The 19731-nt window shown below is 41.1% G+C and overlaps 1 protein-coding gene across 2 annotated transcripts in view; it reads right to left on the reverse strand.

Moving 5' to 3' along the window:
• Window positions 1-1002: 1002 nt before the first annotated feature.
• Window positions 1003-19731, reverse strand: part of sv2ca (synaptic vesicle glycoprotein 2Ca) — a 29288-nt gene continuing 10559 nt past the window's right edge. Inside the window, exons 3-13 of one of the 2 annotated variants that reach the window (XM_034594689.1) lie at window positions 14335-14515; window positions 13220-13371; window positions 7761-7894; window positions 7266-7355; window positions 6237-6347; window positions 6012-6100; window positions 5515-5679; window positions 5178-5311; window positions 4826-5032; window positions 4434-4593; window positions 1003-4071 (exon numbers count right to left, since the gene is read on the reverse strand). In XM_034594689.1, coding sequence (XP_034450580.1) covers window positions 3888-4071; window positions 4434-4593; window positions 4826-5032; window positions 5178-5311; window positions 5515-5679; window positions 6012-6100; window positions 6237-6347; window positions 7266-7355; window positions 7761-7894; window positions 13220-13371; window positions 14335-14515 — 1607 coding nt within the window. In that variant the 3' untranslated portion in view covers window positions 1003-3887. The remainder of the gene's footprint in view (window positions 4072-4433; window positions 4594-4825; window positions 5033-5177; window positions 5312-5514; window positions 5680-6011; window positions 6101-6236; window positions 6348-7265; window positions 7356-7760; window positions 7895-13219; window positions 13372-14334; window positions 14516-19731) is intronic. The other variant, XM_034594690.1, reaches the window with a different exon arrangement.

Below are 19731 nucleotides of genomic sequence, written 5' to 3' on the forward strand. Positions count from 1 at the left end.
AAAATAGACGGTATGATCAGAACTAGGAGAAAGCCCACCTATACAAATGTGTCTGTTAGAGAGATTTAGAAGAGGATAAGAAGTTTGCCGGGCGGATCTCCTCAGGGAGGTTGTTTCAAAGACAGAAAAGTCCCCTCTGGTCCGAAGCCTTTGTGCAAGTCCAGAACAGGCCTTAAGAATTCAGAAATAAAAACTTAAAGTCAATTCTGAACTGTACTTAATAAAATACTAACTTACATACTGTAAATAAAATACAAATAAATGTAATTTACCAATGTATATTCTGCAAAATATATTCTTAAACAAGCAACCTGGTTGGCAAATCAAGTTTAAAAATATTTGTAACAATTGTAATTAAAGTCGTAATTAAAATTCTTTTAATTATTGAAAAATAAATATTGGAATAATAGGCACATATATACAAGAATAGAAATATATATATATATATATATTTAAAATTGCTATTGTAATAGCAATTTTCTTTACATCTGACTTTAATAGAGATGCTATACCAAGTACTCTAATGATGTCAATACTTTATTTCAGACACTAGATGGCAGCATTACTTTGAGATTATGTATGAAGGAACCATAAGGAACACAACTTTATTGAAAGTGTTTATCTGCATGTATTTATACTAAGTAACCAAGTACACAGGGGGGTGTCCCTTATTATATTTTCACACATATCAATGATGATAGATACAATTTTGGAAACACAACACTGCAGCTCAACAGTTGCGTAAACTCTAACATGACCATACAATTGAGACACCATGTTTCTACAACAGTTTCAGCAAAACTGAATTACCTTCATGAAGATAGACTTTATTTAACAGTTGTTTTATATTACACTGTTTAACTGCAATAGTTGTATTCACACCAAATAGGTTTGACTAATGTAAGTGAACAAAAGGAAATTAAATTAGGACTCTATCTTGCTCTAATGTCTTTAAACAAGTGCAGTAATGTAATGTGTAAAAAGAACAGAAGCACAGCATAGTTTTGCTAGAGAACATAGCTTTTATTGTATATATATTATTGTATATATGCAGCACAGTCTGCAATCCCTGCCTTTCCAGTTTTAAACATTATTCACAGAGCATCATTTGGCAAATATTTCTTCACATCTTTCCACACTTACGGATCTCTGAACACACAGCTCAGTCATCCTATGACTGGCATACAATAAAATACACAACTGTATTCTCCACATACACTTAATTACCTCCATAAAATGGATCAACAGAGTGATACATTCACATTTTCTTCAACAAATCTCTTAATATTGCCATCATTTTCTGCCAGAAGAAGTTTACAGTAAGAACGCAAAGTTGACCACAAAATAATGGAAGTTTTCTTACATACATGCAAGTTGGTGCACACACACGCGCACACACACACAAAGTAGCAGGTGAGAAGGGACTTAAGCCAAGGACACACAGAGATGTACAACAGAGATACAGGAGATGGATTTGTCGCTTGGACAGAGCAGGAGACACATGAGTCGATCAAGGATTTTATACACATTTAACCCAGAACTTCACCAATATCAGCTTTGATATGTACATAATATTTATACTCGTGCATCCACACACACATACAGGACCCTCGCTTTCTCATTCTTACACACACTCGCATAAACACACATAAATACAGTACATAGAGAAAGAAAACCCCCAAATACCTCAAACATAACAAGTAACATGAATTCTCCCCAGTATACTGTAACACAAAAGGTAGACCAGCCGGGAAACATACAGATCAGTACTTCACTGCAGTGACGCTGGGCAAAAGTCATTGCTTTTGACATCAGTGCATTCATTTAATATACGTATGTCATACTTTAGTTTCAAAAATAGGACATATGGTCCAAAATATCTATCGCACAATAGCAGCACACCTCATTATGTGTTTCCAACTGAAAATCTGTGAAAACAATAGGTTTATGGAAATTGATGCACGTGTACAGTACCAGTTTGGAAGCCTTTTTTTTTTTTTTTTTTTGGAATAGTCTCGAGAGCCGTTTGCAGAGCAAGAAACTACCTCTATGCTGCAATAACACAGAAACACAGGAGAACTCTATTCAGCTATTAGCCACAGAAAATACAAACCCCCAAGGACAAAATAAACAAGACTGCAAGTACCTCAACAGTCTCAACTGTTTATATATATTTGATTGCTAAATATTTTGAGGTATTTTAACACTTCACCCCCTTTGATATTCTCTATGATGAATTGAGGCTCCAATGTTGAAAGACAGGATACATCAGGTCAAGGTAGATCATGTTTTCAATTGTTCGATTATGGCAAGTTAAAAAAAATGTTTTCCCTATTTAAAAATCGAATTAATCATCAAGTTTTGAGTTTATTCTCAACAATTATTGAAACAGATTTTGGGCCGATTTTTGCCCAGATGATTTGAATAAGACACAAAATCATAAAAAAAATGTTTCCTTAGGAGACACTTTCATCATGGGCGGCACAAAGAGGCCCTGATTGTTATTTACATTATTACTTTATAGTCTTGCGTTGGTAACTTACACCATCTGATCATATTAGCATACGCTGTCACTATTCGTAACAACTGATTTTTTTCTTCATGAGAGGAGGAGGTTTTCCCCACAGAAATAAAAGCTTTATAAAAAAAGGGGAAGACTAATAAAGGAGAAGAGGTTCACACCCTAACAAATTCCACACATAATCACAAATCTCCCATGAGTATTTGATCTATTCACTTCTGTTTTTCAGTTTCTGTCTGATCCTCGTATCCCCCGGGACACCACATGACTATGGGCAGACTGCTCCAGTTAAGGAGAGGCACATTTAAAAAAGGCCATTCAGTATTTTTAAAAAGGAAGCAGCATGGCATGACATGTGAATGCCACTGCCACGAGCAAGATCCAACACAAAGCTAACGAAACTCAGAGGGAGAGCTCATCAGAGAGCCTTTGTACAAATAATACACACTTGAGAGACGACCCACACTAACAATACTTGGATAAAATCTGTAGAATTCCAACTTTTACAATAACAAAGCAGAAAATAATACAAACATCCTCAGATTGAACATACTAGACAATTATTGGTACAAGAAAATACAGTTTTTCATTATGGCCTTATTGATTCTTGGCTGGGTAGGAAATGCAAAGGGCTTGGTGTCCTACTATCATTAACTCTGAAAAGTTTGCAGACGTCTGACCAAATGTCACATTGACCCAAATGCAGTGTTGTGTCTGTATTATGATATACGGTATATGTACAGTATCGGTCTATTTTAAGATATGTATTTGCATCTCAGATATATGTGTGGATTTTTATGTCTTCAAGCACAGGGACTTTCTGCACACTGTCTGCAACAAGACCTGTGCATGTGGGTCCTGTGGGCAAGCCAGCTGTCATACCGGTGTGTCGTGTGTCTGCTCTGTCTGATCATCTATTCCTGATGTTGTCAAGCAGCTGGTTGGCTGTGCTCATTACAGCTTGTTTTTCACTTGTCTCCCCATCTGGCTCGTCTTAATAAGACCGTATCAATATTAAAAGCCTTGAGGTTTAACCAAGCAGTGACTCACGGCTGCAGCTGGAAGGTGCAAAGAGTCACTGAAACTGAAACTCCAACAAAGTCTCTGAGCCAAAACCTGTGCAAACTCCCAGATAATACATTCACAAAATGACTGAGCTTATTATTAACTTACACTGAATCGAAGGAGTTTAACTTGTATGATTACACTGTGAACGGGTGGCTTCACTGAGGTAACATTGGCAAAATGGAATAGATATGTGTGAACCAAGCAATTTGCACTTCTTACCCAACGCTGCCTGAGCGTCCTCTCGGACTCACCCAGGTTTGATCCAGGTTTTTTTATGCTGTTGAACGCCACGCCGGTGTTACATGAGAACATTTTCCTTGGTGTCAGGCAACCTGAGTGCGACCAGGCCTCCACCGACGAGCACGGACGAGGCCATGAGGATGGGGATGGCCTTGGTGATGCCGACGAGTGAACCGAAAATCAGGTTCCCCATGACGGCGGCGAGCTTACACAGAGCGTTGCAGAACCCGAAGCCTGTTCCTCTGTGGAGAGAGGGAATCAGGGACAGAAAGCATGTTTAGACAAATATGTAAAAATATAAAAATGCATATGTATACATACAAGTCTAAACATTCTACATACAACAAGCAACAACAGCATGCAAAGCTTAAGGGAAATATTCATTTAATAACAGCATGATTGTGCTAATACAACAGAAAAGGAAAGTTGGATTTACTGATTTTTAAATTCCAATGTTTTTTTTAATTTGTACAATTTACAGGTTGTTATTTAACGTTCATATTTTTGCTGTATTTCTTAACAGAATTATTCCGGCAACCACAGCTGCCAGGTTTTTCTGTAAAATGTAAATTTTTATCTCGGAGTGTATGATAAGTCAGCTCACCTCCTGGCAGTAGGGAATGACTCAGTAGTGACCACATCCAGGGAGTTCCAGGCAGAGATGCTCAGGCCGTTGTAAAGGCACAACATGAAAATCATCATGGACTCACTGGTGCCGAACCACAAGAAGAAACAGCTGATGCCCGACAGCACCATGGAACCACCTGATTGACAAACAGACACAAAGAGAGTGAAGGAGCAGGAGTTAGTGCATGTGTCATTCATTTGAGTAATGTTCAGCTAAATTATTGGCGCTATAATAGAAATTGCCTTCATACTCAGTGATGGATGCTACATCCATAGCATGAATCATTTCAGCATCCTACAGTCAATGTGAAAACCAATTACTCAAGTGCACACACAAACATGAGGCCGGCCCTCGCCCCTCTTTCTTACCTAACATGGACAGTCGGCCAATTTTGTCCATGAGAAGGGCGGACACGATGTTGCCGGGCAGAACAGCCAGGGTCCCGAGGAAGTTGATGAAGTAAACCCAGTAGGCGCTGTAGTCGTCATCAAAAGTCATCTGACAGCCTGTCTTGTTGTGGGTGAAGGTGCTGTTGATCACCTCTGTGCCGTCTATCAACTTGGACTCATAGATGTCTGCAACAAAACAGATCACTCGTCTAGCATATCTGTAATTTCGAGCAGATTCTTTCCTTTTTCTCCATTACACAACTTCCCCTGATGAATCAGAGAATCTGAAATATTGCATTGAATGAAAGAATCTTAAATCCTGGTGTCTCACCTGTGTTGAAGAAGAAAGTATCAATGAAAGTACAGTTGCGGAAAAAGGAGCCCACTGATGACACGTCATCGAAGTAGCAGTTACGAAAAGTAGAGTCAATGAAGGTGACGGACCTTAGCTTCATATTGATGAATCTGAAAAAGGACAGTAAGATTCTGCCTTTAATATTCTATCGCAGTAAAATAGATACTGTTTAGTATCTATTATACCTCAGTGCAGTAACATCTATAAGATTTTAGATCCTAAATCTCCCTATTTGTCTTGTACAAGTGTTCACATTTACAACTTCATAATATCAGATTTTGCTTCCACTCATCATGCTGGTAAGTTGACCTACCGGTCGTTAATAAAGACGCCATTTTTGTGTATCTGGTTCTCCAGGGTGAAGTTGAAGGTGAAGTCCTCGATGCGTTCATTGTTGTGGATCTTCACTTTGGAGGCGTAGTCATCTGCCTGAAGGTGTTTGATGACGTCAGGGAACCAGACTGACAGCCCATAATACCTGCAACCACAATGAGACAAATTCTGATTGTAGATGCTCTCCTCGGTTACCAGAGAGACAAAGTAGAACACAAGGAGACACCTGCCGTTTCTATTTGGTTTTAAAAAGTGTTTTTTTTTCTCTTGCTGCTTTTCCTTCCTATCTCTGTGCCAGTATTGATCCACACACTCTGATTGATTTCGAGACCATGCAGCCTCTGCACAGCAGAGAGATCAACATGACAGACCTGTAATATGGTTGCGAGCCCAGCTGCCTGGTGCTATTATCTGACCCAAGAAATTAGATTTGTCTGTTTTTTTCCGTGACACAAATGACATCAGAAAGGAGCTCACCCAAATGACAGTGTGAACCACACTGTGGCAAGACGCATCATGTTTTCTCGCATTGGGTAGTTGAAGCACTTCATGAGGTTATGATAGATCTAAAGACAGACAAGAGACTTATTACACGTCATGTGATCACAAGACCAATGCTGGGGTTGGGGCGGAGGACAGGAATACGTTTCATACAGAAAATAAATGGCTTCTATAAAAGTGAATAAAAATAGAAATAGTTACCCCCTGTGTTTCAGCCTTTATCCGAAAGAAAAACTTGGATACTGGGTTGCCAGACTCGGATTGCATTTCAACCAGTTCATCCAACTGTTTGGGGATCTTGATCCTGTTTACCTGTAAAATGAATCATGACAAACAGTATAACTAGACATAGTAAAGATAAGATAAGATAAGATAGACTTTATTAATCCTAAGTAAGTAAAGTAACACAATATACAAAAAGGTACAGTCGAATAAATAAGTGAAAATGAAAATATAAAGTGTATACAGAGTAAATAGAGAACCAGTGCCTAATAGAAATAATAAAGTAATCACAATATTTGGCGACAGATTTAATGAAGGGGCCAAAAAGGGGCCAGAAATTACATAGAGGGGCCACATCAATGTCCAACAGCCAGACACGATTCCTGATTAGGTAAGGTGCACATTAAAGTCCTTCATGGTTTACTGCTGCAAATATTTATTTTTAGTGTTGTTCATAAGTGACGAAAAAATTTGTGAAAGAAAAGACTTCTGACAGGGCAGGGGCACTTCAGGGGCCAATCAGATTTTAGCTGGGGCCAGTGCCCCACTTGTCCCGCCCCTGTTCCTGCTCCTGACTATATTAGAAAAATCAGGGCAGTCTACATTCAGGTAATGTTAATGTTGTGTCATAACTGCGACAATGCGTATCATGATCTTTCACTCATTTCTGTGTGATCATCTCCAGAGTGAAAGCATCACAGTAGAATATAACAGTAATGAAAATCAAATCAGAATCAGACAAGTGAATATAAACAGTGTGTACTACAGTAAATGATCAATTCAGGAAACATGTTGACTAAGAGGCTTTCCCAAAAGTGCAGCTCACGCAGCACATAAGCCTGAATGACACAAAACAGCTTTCAGAAGCTTGATAATTCAGATACGATCCCGCAGAGTGAAAGCATTAAAAAAACCTGTCCCACTGGTGGCAGAACATAAGCCTCTTTGCTTCCTTAAGCATCAAGGAAACCCGGCAGAGACGGCGCCGCTGCAGAAGCAAACACTCACGGTGAAGACTTTCTCCGGCTGCCCACGCGCTCTCATGTTGGTGTCGTGGATCTGTTTGAGGATCATCCAGGCTTCATCGTGCTTCCCCACCTGTCAGGAGGGAAGACGAGGGAGAGGAAGAGAAAGAAAGAGGACGAGATAAAGCATGTGTGCGGCACACAAACACAGACTCTTTGATTTCTCCAAGATGGGCCAAAATGATGAGAGTCACGACAACAGTGACTCACTTTACTTCAAAGGCTAATTATCCAGCAGCAGAAAACCTGCTGTCACAGATCTCAGCTTCTATTCTGTGGCTAAATGTCTATAAGCCCTGGATTCAGATGACTCACTGAGGTTTGGTCTGATCAGTGTGAAAATGTCCAAATGCTCTTATATTTGCTTGATGTATTTTTCTAGAGATGGTGTGTGACACAGTACTATGGTGTGTGGAAATCCTCGAGATACAGATTCAGAAGAAGTGTGAAAGCCGTAAAACTGTGTCAATCTGTTTACCTCGAGGTAGAATCTGGGGCTTTCAGGCATGAAGGTAAGAGCCACCACAGCACACACACAGGGGAGAGCGCAGACGACCACAAACACCCTCCAACTGTGAAACTGGTACGCTGAGCCCATGCTGAAGCTCCAACCTGTTAACGGTGAAACAAACAGTGACTGTGAGAATCAGATGAGGACAGATGACACGGCAGAACAGGAAGTGCTCTTAAGTACTTGAAGTTAACATGACAAATGTTACATCTTCTTGCAAGTGCTGAGTACAATCCTGAATCTGTCTAGTGAAGTAAATAAACTAAACCTGGTATAGTTAAGATCATTTATATGTGACCAATACAGCAGAGATGGAATCTGACATGCAACAAGGCCATTGCAATTGTCTGACTAAATAAAGCTGTTCATCATATTGCACTACATAGAGAATAATAAAGACAACATAAAGCAAACACTAGAAGAATTATTATGACTGTAACAACAATTCTCACCATAATATTAGTGTGATGAACTTGTAGTTGCGTATTTACACTCCCAGCATATACAGACACAACAGCTAGTTGTTTCCTGGCCATATATCTTGCTGCTGAACAAATGTTGAGTCCAATATTCACTCTCTTTGTAACATGGATTTTGTCTTCACCGGCTACTGAGGAAGAAAGGTTATCTGCCCAGAAAATGCCTGTTCACCAGCTAGTTTCTAACTGCTGCTGGTGGAAGGTGAGAGTGAACCAACTCAGTACATCTACCAACAATAGAACCAGAACAATGAGTTACAATATGCTATAAAGCTCCATGTAGAGCTGAGTAAGAGCTGCAGAGTGTCATGGTAATATAATGATGATAAGGATTCTCAGTGGATTTGTCATATCCAGTGACTCGTCACAAATACAAGTGGTTTCTTGTTATTTCTGTTTAAAAGCTGCTTTGACATAGCTACTGACAGAGTCCCACAATGTTCTCTGCTGATAGCCACTGTTTTTAACAAACCAAAACAATGGCTTCAAGAGGATTAAAACTGTGATATACTCTGTGGCTCTGTCACTGCAGGCAACATGTTCCGCTATACACAAAATCAGATTTTGTTATTTGATCATGTCAAAAATATGAATAAGTGCAGCTTTAATGAAAAAGGACAACTGTTGTGGACACTGACAAGATCAAAATATTGAATATAAACTAACCCGATGAATATATCGCTTCCGTCTGAATGCAAATATGCACCAATGTGAAAGCTTTTATTTTAGAGAATAAACAACGCATAAAAGACGTTTTCATTTTATGGTTGTATTTGTGTTATGTCTTTTTAATTTTAAAGTTTGAAAACTCAAGCCTCAAATGTATTTCTTCATCAAAAACGTTTGATAATGACATCTTAGGAATCATTTCAGCTGATATTTTGGTATCTGAAATTATTCAATTGCTATTATAAGGAATCTCATATTAATCTCAAAGTTTTTGTTTGAGCTCACAAATAATACTAATGAACATTTAACATACTATGGCACTCCCTTTTTTCTAAACCCAGAAATGTTTGTATTATTCATTTATAAATTATGCTCTCAGTAGTAAATTATAAATAAATATGATACTTAATAAGCCTTGAAATGAGGCTTTTAGGAAGTAGTGCCAGTGACTAATATTAGCTGTTGAGTATAATGTATTATAGTGGTGTATCCTCATCACTGGGCCACTTGATCTGAGAGGCCAATTCTAAATGTTGTCTTTGAATCTCACTCTGCAAACACAAAAGGAACTGCAAATAAAAGATGGCATTTAAACAGGAGCGCTGCACGACCGCAGCCTTTTTAATACAGAGACTGTGGCCCCGGCAGAGCGATGTGTTAGCTCTGAGATGAATGGCTCTCCGGGGGAAGCTGAGAGAGGTGCAAAGGGACAGGTTAATTGAATGTGTAGGAAAGGAATTGAGTGTTTGCTGCTAAGTTAAATCTTGTTGCACCTGATCTCAGCCCACAGGCAGTCTCCAAGACTCATTAATCATTGTACCATACACACACACACACACACACACACACACACACACACACACACACACACACACACACACACACACACACACACACACACACACACACACACACACACACACACACACACATACCCACGCGTACCCACACAGAAAACCTCGCACTGACAGAGAAAAAAACAAAGAAATTAATAACATGAATTACCATATGCAGATGACACTGACACCACTAACATAATTCTATAATGCCACATTCCCACCCACACAAGCAAAAACAAACACATAAACATGCTCACACAACAGGGCACATTTTCCTTTTCCTTTTGAAAAATTACAGTTAATTCTAAAACCCTTTCTAAACCATTCGGAGAAGAAAAGACAGACAGACTATTGCAAGAAACAATCTGCAATGCAATTTGTTTTCTAAACCGAACGGAGATGTTTCCTCATAGACCTTAAAATGCACTGGATATGACATACAATTCAAAGTAATGATTTAAGTATGCAGATGTATGTGTTGTTTCTCCAAATATTGGATTATTTGATGCATTGCTTTTTTCTGCAAAAGTTTATTACGTAAAAACGTTACAGAGAGAAATGCATGTGATGTAACTAAAGTGAGGCTTAAGTGATGCCAGGACCAGCCAGGGTGGAACTACAAATGTACACTACAGAATATTGTATATGTAGATCTGTATTTGTGCTGGTATTTTTTCGAATTTTTTGGGAGGAAGCACAGAAAAAGGGTTGCCGTGACAGTCGTGACCTCCCACGTCTCTCAACAGATCGTGCCTCGTGGAGATGCTGTTCCAGAGGGAATAACACCATTATTCATCAACAGGCGTGGGAGAGGAGTCAGAGGGTGGGGAGGGGGTTAACACTAATGTTTATGCCAAAAAAACAAAACACTGCTTGGAATTAATCTCCCAACATATTAAAATCCGGCTTTGATAGCAATACATATCAACTGTAAAATATGTATTTACAAAGGAGTGTGGGCGTCCGTTATAAGTGGTGGATGCAGCAAAAAACAGAGCAGAGAGATGGAAATGAAAAAAAATAAAACAGCAAAAGGAAATGATGTATTTTGTAATTACTGTATATTTACTAGACGTGCAATATTTGATGTAGCCTATAGAACACTATTCAATGTGCAACAGAAAATATGTATTGCACCGATTCACTGGTCAGTTTAAAGTAACGTTTTTGTGCTGAGTAATCGTATATGTGCTGACTCATCTTATGTGTGTGACAATTTACATAAGACGTGAGTCTGTGATTGGGTGTCACTCTCGTCTTTTGTTCTTTTGTTTTTGTGCTTTGTTGGGCTCCAGGAGTTATGGCTTTCATAGATGACGTCTCGCCTGTCTGTACCCCTGCTTTATCCGAATCTGAGTCTGAGTGTTTATTTCCTGTGTGTGTGTGTGTGTGTGTGTGTGTGTGTGTGTGTGTGTGTGTGTGTGTGTGTGTGTGTGTGTGTGTGTGTGTGTGTTTGTCTGTGCGTCTGGAGTGACTCAGGGAGAGAGAAATAAAGAAAGAAAGGGACAGAGTGAGACAGAGTAACAGAGAGAGAAAAGGGAAGGAGTTGTTCAGCAGTGATTGCCTTTTTCTACGGATGTGTAGCGCGGCCTCGTGCCCCTCAGGGTTAGTGTTTCGCCCATGCCATTGGAAATCTCATTACAAGGATTATGTACATAATTGACTAAGTTTATGGTTGACTGAGTCAGCAGTGCTACACTTCACCCAGGCCGAGATACTGTGCAGAGATAGATTTTTAGAAGAAAAATTAGTGGTTTACATTTGAGAACACCTGAGAGACAATCTACAATGTCTTTAAAATATAATACAAGTTGAGAAGTTACAAGGATGAGACGATGACGCAGAGCCCACTGGGGATGATTCATCTTTAATCTGTACATCTGAGAAGTGTCTAATGATGTTACTCTTAGTGGTAGGCTTGCCTGGCAGCGAGTAAACCCCTCAAACACTCCCGTCAGTGTGATGAGGATCTGTGCCAGGCAGACCTCCTCCAGGACTCCAGCTGTGAGCCTGGCAGGGGGGCTTCTGGGAACCATTAGGAGTCAGCGAGTGGAGGAGATAAATGAGATCTCTAATGGTGTATTAAACACCCATGCCGAGGCACTTGTATCGCAACCCATCGCTGACACCAGTAAGTTTTGGTTCAAAGACGTGAAGGTATCTAGGCGAGATGCATTTTTTTGCCCGTCTTAGTGCCGAAAGCACTGCAGCACAAACATAAAAACCACTGGTGAGCACTGGAGTGTTTATGCAAGACACGTAGTTCCCTCCTCAGAGAGAGGGAGGCAAGAGTGGTAGTGAGTGTCAGAGGGAATAAGAGCAAAGTAAGGCCACTACCGTCCCTTCAGTACGATATCAGCTGATCTGACAGCAGAGTTTCTTCATGAAGACTCACTCTGCTTTCACCAGCGTGCTTCTGTATCTGTACATCCATGACGTACAATCAAAAGCTCTGCATCCATGTGCGCATGTGTGTATGCGTCACTTTGACGAACATGTGAGTCTTTTATTGAAAAGCAATGCGATTGTTGTCACCGTGTGTGTTCTTAGGTGCCTCTGTGCATGTGTGTGTGTGTGTGTTTGTGTGTGTTTTAACTCGAATGACCTCTTATGGTGTCAGATGTTATTGCCTTCAATTTCCCTTGAAGAAGACCTGGATGTGCACTGTAGCCCAGTGAAACATCATCCATGCCACTTACAGCAACAAACACACACACACACAGACACACACACACTGTCTCTCTCTCTCACTGACGTCACAGGTTGGCTAAAGCACGGTCTGGCCATAAATCACCTCTAGCTGTAGCTTTGTCCCATTAGAGCAAGGAGAAAAACCTAATTATGCTTGATCAAGAAGAACACTCTGCGGAGACAGAGAATGGAGAGAGGGGAGAGGTAATAAAAGGAAGGACAGAGGTAGAGAGACGGGGAGAGTACAGAACAGGAGGAGAGGGGAGGCAGTAAAAGGGAGGGACAGCAGGACAGCAGAAAAAAGCAGGGAGAATGAGGAGTAGAGGAGAAGAGGAGGAGAGGAGGAGAGCTCCATCCACTTCCTTTTGTTTCCTTTTATGATGAGTCCAGCTGATATCTGACGCAGTGCTGTCATAAATCACAGCCCTCACCCTTTCAGCGTGCGTCTGCTCTGTGGTATCCATGCATACGTTAATCTCTTAACCTCTGCCTCTCCCTGCCTGCAGCCACTCAAAGATATTAAGTGATTGATTCTCGTGGAAGGGAAGACTGGCTCTTCAACCCAGGGACACAGGGAGGCCTTACAGATTTTTAAAGGGCAGCCAGGAGCTCAGCATACAGTCACATCACGTCTGTTCTCTTACACTTGTCCTGTGGAGCTTCTATGAGATAAAACTTTATTTAAAACCCAAGACCGGGATTTTATCACATTCTGGGTGCACGCTATGATAATTTGTGGTGAACTCACCGTAGTGTGGTATGATGGCCCAGGCCATAGCAGATGCATAGATCTCTCCAATCATCCAGAACATACACAACCAGCTGAGGTGCTCTCCTCTTTTCTCCCTGGACAACACCTCTGCAAAGAAGGAGAAGACGATCGGCACGGCACCTCCTATCCTGCAAGAACCACGGAGAATGGGACAGTGAGTGGGAGTAAGGCAGCTAGAACCTAAAACAGGGGAGGAAATAAACCTTGTGTTTTACATTTTTCACATACAGTAGGTTTAGCAAATTTCTTTCACATGCTTTGCCTTGATCCCTAATTCTGTGGTTCCTTTAACAAGTATCAAGCACTGTCTAATGGACATTGTTCAGCTTTTTCACATTTTGCATGTTTGCAATGACGGCTCATTGTTTCAAAGGAGATAAAGTAAGCATACTTATCCCCAAAAGATAATAATTTAAAAAAAAAAAGCTCCTCATGACTCAGTGGCATACGTTGCATTGGCAGGTTGAAATAGCCTTTTCAATTAGTCTGAATGTCTCTGGGGACAATGATGCAGATGCAATTACCAAATTAGCTCTTAGAGGAACAGCTACACTGACAAAGAAGAGGACACAATAAATCACCGTCTGTTCTATGTTGCGAGGGGATGAAAACACCATCTGATTGGAGGTTAGTTTAAGAGATTCTAACATTGTCTGGATGAAAATGAAAGTTTTCTTCGAAACATCGTAGGCAGTGTTAGTTTTTGAAGCATTATGAGTTACATTTGTTAAGAGGGAGATAAACCTTGACAGACAGGTGTAGAGAAAACCCCTGATGATAAAACGGTCAGAATCAATAGAGAAGTGAGAGAGAAAGCTTTACATAATCATTCAAGAAAACTGCTCTCAGTTTTTCTCAACTTCAAAATGATTCAGTTGAAATCAACAAAGGGAAAAATAATTAGGAGAAACAGAGACATGCCAAAGGAAACACTCCTCAAATAGATTTTGCCTCGCATTGATTTATTCTTTACTCTTTCTGATTTGGCACTGGCGCACGCTTTGATTTCCGACATGTTTTCAGACAGTTCTGACCGTCCCATTGACCGTCCTCACCGGCCCCAGAGTGACCTCCACTATATCAAGACTTACCCGAAGCCTGCGGCGAGACGGCAAAGGAGGAACAGGCCGTATCCCTGGACAAAAGACGACAGGAAGGCGAAGAAGCCGTTTGTGGACATGCAAATGAGGAGAATCTGTCTGCGGCCAACTTTGTCAGACATCCCTCCCCAGAAGAGCGCGCCAACCATCATCCCCAAGTAAACAACACTGCCTGGGGAGAAAAAAGGAGAAGAGAGGGGCTGTGATTCTTATTTGCCTTAATATACAGTGCATCTCTATGTTCCTGCATGCTCCGGTAGCTAGAACTACTCCGACAGTTGGGGAGTTCATAAAGATGATTTTGGTGCCAGTGTTCTCTCAGTATTTTTCTTTTATTTGTATGAAAACATTTTTTCCACATAAAATTTGCTGGATTATCTTCACACACCCATACACCATCTTTAGGAACAGTATGAGCATTACTATCATTGTTAATTTGTGAGATAGTCGGATTCGAACATCAAGGAAGGTGGTGTAGGCAGGCAGATGCTGCAGACACATCTTGTTTTCTCAGAGGTGAATATTTTTTTACGGTGAAAAACAAAGTAATAAAACTCAGGACAACGACCCAATAAAATTGAATTAAACACATGCTTCAGCAGCACAGCTTCACTTATCCTTGTGCAGTAGGTGGCTGATGTTAACGTATAGTTGTTACAGACATCCAGGCAAGAGAGGCTCCCAGCAGATGGTGGATATCCAATTGGGTCCTGACTTGTCGGGCCGGGTTGGGACAATTTTTCTTTTAATGATTTCTGGGCTTGGGTTGGGTTTGGTTGGCCATGTTGGGCTATCAACCTTTCAGGTTCAGACCCAAAAAACAGAATGCCTGTCGGGTTCAGGTCGGGCTCGGTTAGTATACTCTCTGGCTCGGTCGGGTTTGGACTGAAAACCTCAATCCCCAGAATAATGAACTGCTGCTCACTCCCTACTGACAGCTTAAACAGACGACCTTCGCAGGTTTGCATTTACCATAAAATACTACTCACCGGAGTGAATGTCAACTTGGTGAGGTGAGATTTTGAGGAAAAGATCTCAGCCTAAGTAGTCGAAGCCACCCAAACACTGACTCACAGCCAAGAGGAGAAATGGTGTCCTCTAAATCAGCCTCCGCTGGCAAACGGTGAAGTGTCAAATTAAAATATGGAGCAACATTAAGCTTGTGCCTCCATTATTGCTGAATGTTCACCAGTGTGAATGACTGACTCCATATGGAAAGTTTAATTTATAGAGGATCATGCTGTTTTGAAAAGAAGGACAAATGGATAAAATAGCTGCTAGATACACACACACACACACACACACACACACACACACACACACACACACACACACACACACACACACACACACACACACACACACAACATCTACCAAGTTACACATCAGACCTATACTTTCTAGTTTGATTATGACAGGAAGAGATTGCTACATGTACAGTTTCCAAATGGAATCTGCTGCCGCTCCGACTGGATCCTTAAACTTGTGGCACAGACTGATGAGAATGAACCTGATACCCAGTGTAAAAACACTCGGCCGCAGTAACACACACCAACATGGAGTAAATACAATGTGTAATGAACTGAAAACAGTGTGTGATCATTGAGGAGATAAATGTGAACAGTACTGCTGGGTGACTTTACTAAATGGCCCTCGGCTCTTATAATCCCTCTCATCGCAAATGGAATCAATGCAGCAACAAAACAGCATCGATTTCTCTCACTGATCATCATAATTCTGCTCTTGAGAGAGAGAGAGAAGCCCATTGTTGCTGCTCTAGCCGACATTGTATCTGGTGTTTTGTGGTTAGCAGCAATTTCTGTTTTTGCAATTTCCCTCCAGGTTAAAATGTGGATTAATTTATTAACAGTGAAGTTTTGTCTCAATCCACATCCTTACCATACACTATGTGTAAAGATGGACGACATGATTGCTCCCCAAAAGTGAAGCCATAGCATCTCTATCGCTACCCAGTGGCTGGCTGCAGTATAGATCATAGACCATGCCTCCTTCATGTTAGTGGATGGGACATGGACCACACTAAAAAGTACATGTTAAATATTTTCGCACACAAAACAAAAACAGTGATACCTTTTGTAGGTTTCTTAGATCCATACAACATTTTGGCTAATCTCTATTTCCACCTATGTGTATATGAATGTTGTTAAATCAAAAACCTAATAGCCGATGCATTTCAGTCAATGTGTTCCGCTTCTTTTGCTCTCCACATGGATTCTCTACTTGTGGGCAACCAAAGACTGCTTATATGTGGTCAGGTTTTGTTTATTCACATGCAGAATGTGTTTATAGAGTTTAGTTCTCATCAGCTGCATGTCCCAAGTGACTATGTTTCTAATAAGCTTAGTTATTTAATGCTATAAAAACAGGGAGAAACGTAACGATTGATAGCTGAGACCTACTCGTGATGGGTCGAGAGTGTTTGTCGGCAGATGCAAGATTGCGACGTTAGTATCCTGTATATTTTGGCTTAATTTCTGCATAGTGGAAGGAAGTGGAGATGCGCCGCCATCTTTATATAGAGTTTATGATCCAGATCAGTTCCATACGCAGACACATAAACACAGGTATTTTCATTTATTTGAAAATCTTAAATCCACACAAAAGGAAGAAACTGTGAATGTTGCCATCTCGTCATGTATGGACAATATGACTCGGCCGAAAGGGACACTTTGTTCGTCCCATTCCAATAATCTCAATAGCAAGGTGCATTTCCTCTCTGTAATGCAGTCTGCAGTCAGGTCTCTCTCCTCTGCCGTGAACTGATATGTGTTTGACTCTCTCGCTTCAGGGGTCAAAAACACAGCTATCCGTCACATTTGTCAGCCATCTAGATCCTCCCTGAAGGTGCCATAAATTCAACTCTAAATGAAACGGGAGTCTTCACTCCGCACAGTTCACATTTGCTTCAATGAGGAGAGGCTAAATATCCAGTGCACAAGCAAACACCCACTGGCCTCCCATCTAAATGTCATTCTTCCAAACAACCAAGGGGTCTTTTCATTTTATTTTTACACTTCCCATTAAAACAATACACTTCTTTCTTTTCTTTTTGGTTTTGGGTTTTTAGAGACAATAGCACAAAAGAGGCAAAGAAAGAACATCCGGTCTCCGCTGCTTAAATGCAAAAAAAAACATTGACTAATGAGCACGTCGCTCACAGGACGCTCCATTACGTAATGAATTCATTGACGTTCAGTCCGACTTGCTGTATTGTATCTCGGAGCATGATGTCAGCAGTGCCCACACCAGGAAATAAGTAAATTTAGCTTGAAAATAGCACAGACATCCCAGAACATGATGACGTCTCATCACCCAAAGACCTGAAAGTAGCTTCTGGGGGAATTAACCTGTGAAAATTACGGCTCATATTTCCAGCAGAATATCGTCTCCTTTGGCTCCAATTTGTTTCTGAGTCACACTCTGTGACTCAGTGTGACGTCAGACAGATACAGTCACGTACGCTACAGTGTTGCGATTAAAACCGAGCAGTTGATTTTACTCCAAAGTAAAACACCCTGTTTGTAAAGGTAACACACACACCATTGATGATAACTAGAGGTTTATGATCCACTCTATTTCAACAGTATAACACTGTTTATCACCCATGAAATGTTTTATTAGACTGACGCTGAGGCTACGGTCAATTTGTCAATACTGAACACATTGGTAATGATCAGGCTGTACCACAAGAGCATTCTAACAAATGAAACCCCTTCTCTGGGTTCTATCCCCTACTACTGCCCCACCATTGATTTAGTAGAGCTATAAATGTGGCTCCTTGGTCACATGAAGATGGATAGAATCAATAGTCTTCAATTCGAGACTGAAATTTGCCTCTGAAACCGCGGAAAGCGTGAAAATCGAAAGGGTTTTATTTCCTACAGTGCAGAAATGTATTCCGATTAGACATGTTAGAGGTAAATATCCTTGAAAGGATGCCAGCTGGTACCAACGTATCAGCGCAAGAGTGTAAAATGCAGCTGAATTCAGACTCGATGACCCATAGAGACGCTGAGCACCATCAGAAATGACAGTGTGTCAGGAGACCTCTCAGGCAGACGCAAAAGGTTTTGCCCCTTGACACTCAGTTTGAGATGTCAAAACACATCTCTCTACGAGTGGTAAATATTCAGCAGGAATCACACGGCGCACTCCGAAGACGAGACAAGGTGTTGTTCTTTCGGGATAAGATATGGAGCATAAGAGCTACGAAAACACACACACACACACACACACACACACACACACACACACACACACACACACACACACACACACACACACTCTCTCTCTAGGACTTCAGAGACAGTACAGTGACCTACATTGAATTCCTGGAGACTTACTCCTTACCTAACCATAACCCTTAACCTAACCTTAAAGTAACCTAAAGGTAAACCTACACCTAAGCTTAATGTAAACCTAAACTTAACCTAACCTTAAACAATTAACATTACTTGTTTTTTGTCCCCATAAGCTCCCCAAGACAGTACACACACATTCCATTTAATTTATAGATTGGAATATCACACATACGTTTAATCTCTTTTAGTGAGGCTAATCTGAGGAACTATAGATAAAGCAGGGAAGATGACAAAAAAATTCACATGAATACGAGAGCAAGCACAGATGCAAGCAGATGAAATATGTGTGCGGCAGAAGAAAGAGCAGAAGCAACAAAGAAGGGAGGGGGTTGACAAAAGAGAGAAAAAAGGGTTATGAGGGAGGAGAGTTCAGTAATTGCTGGATCGGGTGAGAGAAACAGAGTGAAGAGGGGGAGGAGAGGGGAAGGCCCTGGTGCAGTGTTTTCTGTCCTGTCACATGTGGAGCCCCCTGAGAGCCGTTGGAGCGCTGAGCTGCATCACGACCTCTTCTCTGATTTCATGCTTTCATGCTCTTTGCTCTCCGCGGTGCAAACGGTCTCAGCATTGCCCAAAACACCCGTCATGTTTTATTCATAATGATGATACTATCATACAACTGTGCACCTGGTGCGCACTCCATCAACACTGTGGTAGCTCTTTGAAAATGTTCCTCTCCCCTCGCTCTCTCTCTCTCTCTCTCCGTTTCTGTCAGTCTCTACTTATTTTATCTCCATCTCCCTCTCACCTCTCCTCAGCTTTTTGTTGCCTCCCTTTACCTCCCTTCCTCTCTCTCTCTCGCAGCGTGTGCCCTCTCCTATCGTTTTTCCAATTTCTTGGCTCACTTCTCATTTTCCCTTCCTCCACTGTGCGTCCCTCTCATTTATTTTTGCCTTAGTTTCCTCTGTGCTCCACTGGCATCAGCTCCTTTACACTGAGCAGCGTGTAATCACATTTGTACTACATGGCGTCAGTTTGATCGGATTCATGCCTCTGTCTTCTGCCACCT

Source organism: Hippoglossus hippoglossus, chromosome 9 (genome assembly GCF_009819705.1).
Source record: "Hippoglossus hippoglossus isolate fHipHip1 chromosome 9, fHipHip1.pri, whole genome shotgun sequence".
Classification (NCBI taxonomy): domain Eukaryota; kingdom Metazoa; phylum Chordata; class Actinopteri; order Pleuronectiformes; family Pleuronectidae; genus Hippoglossus; species Hippoglossus hippoglossus.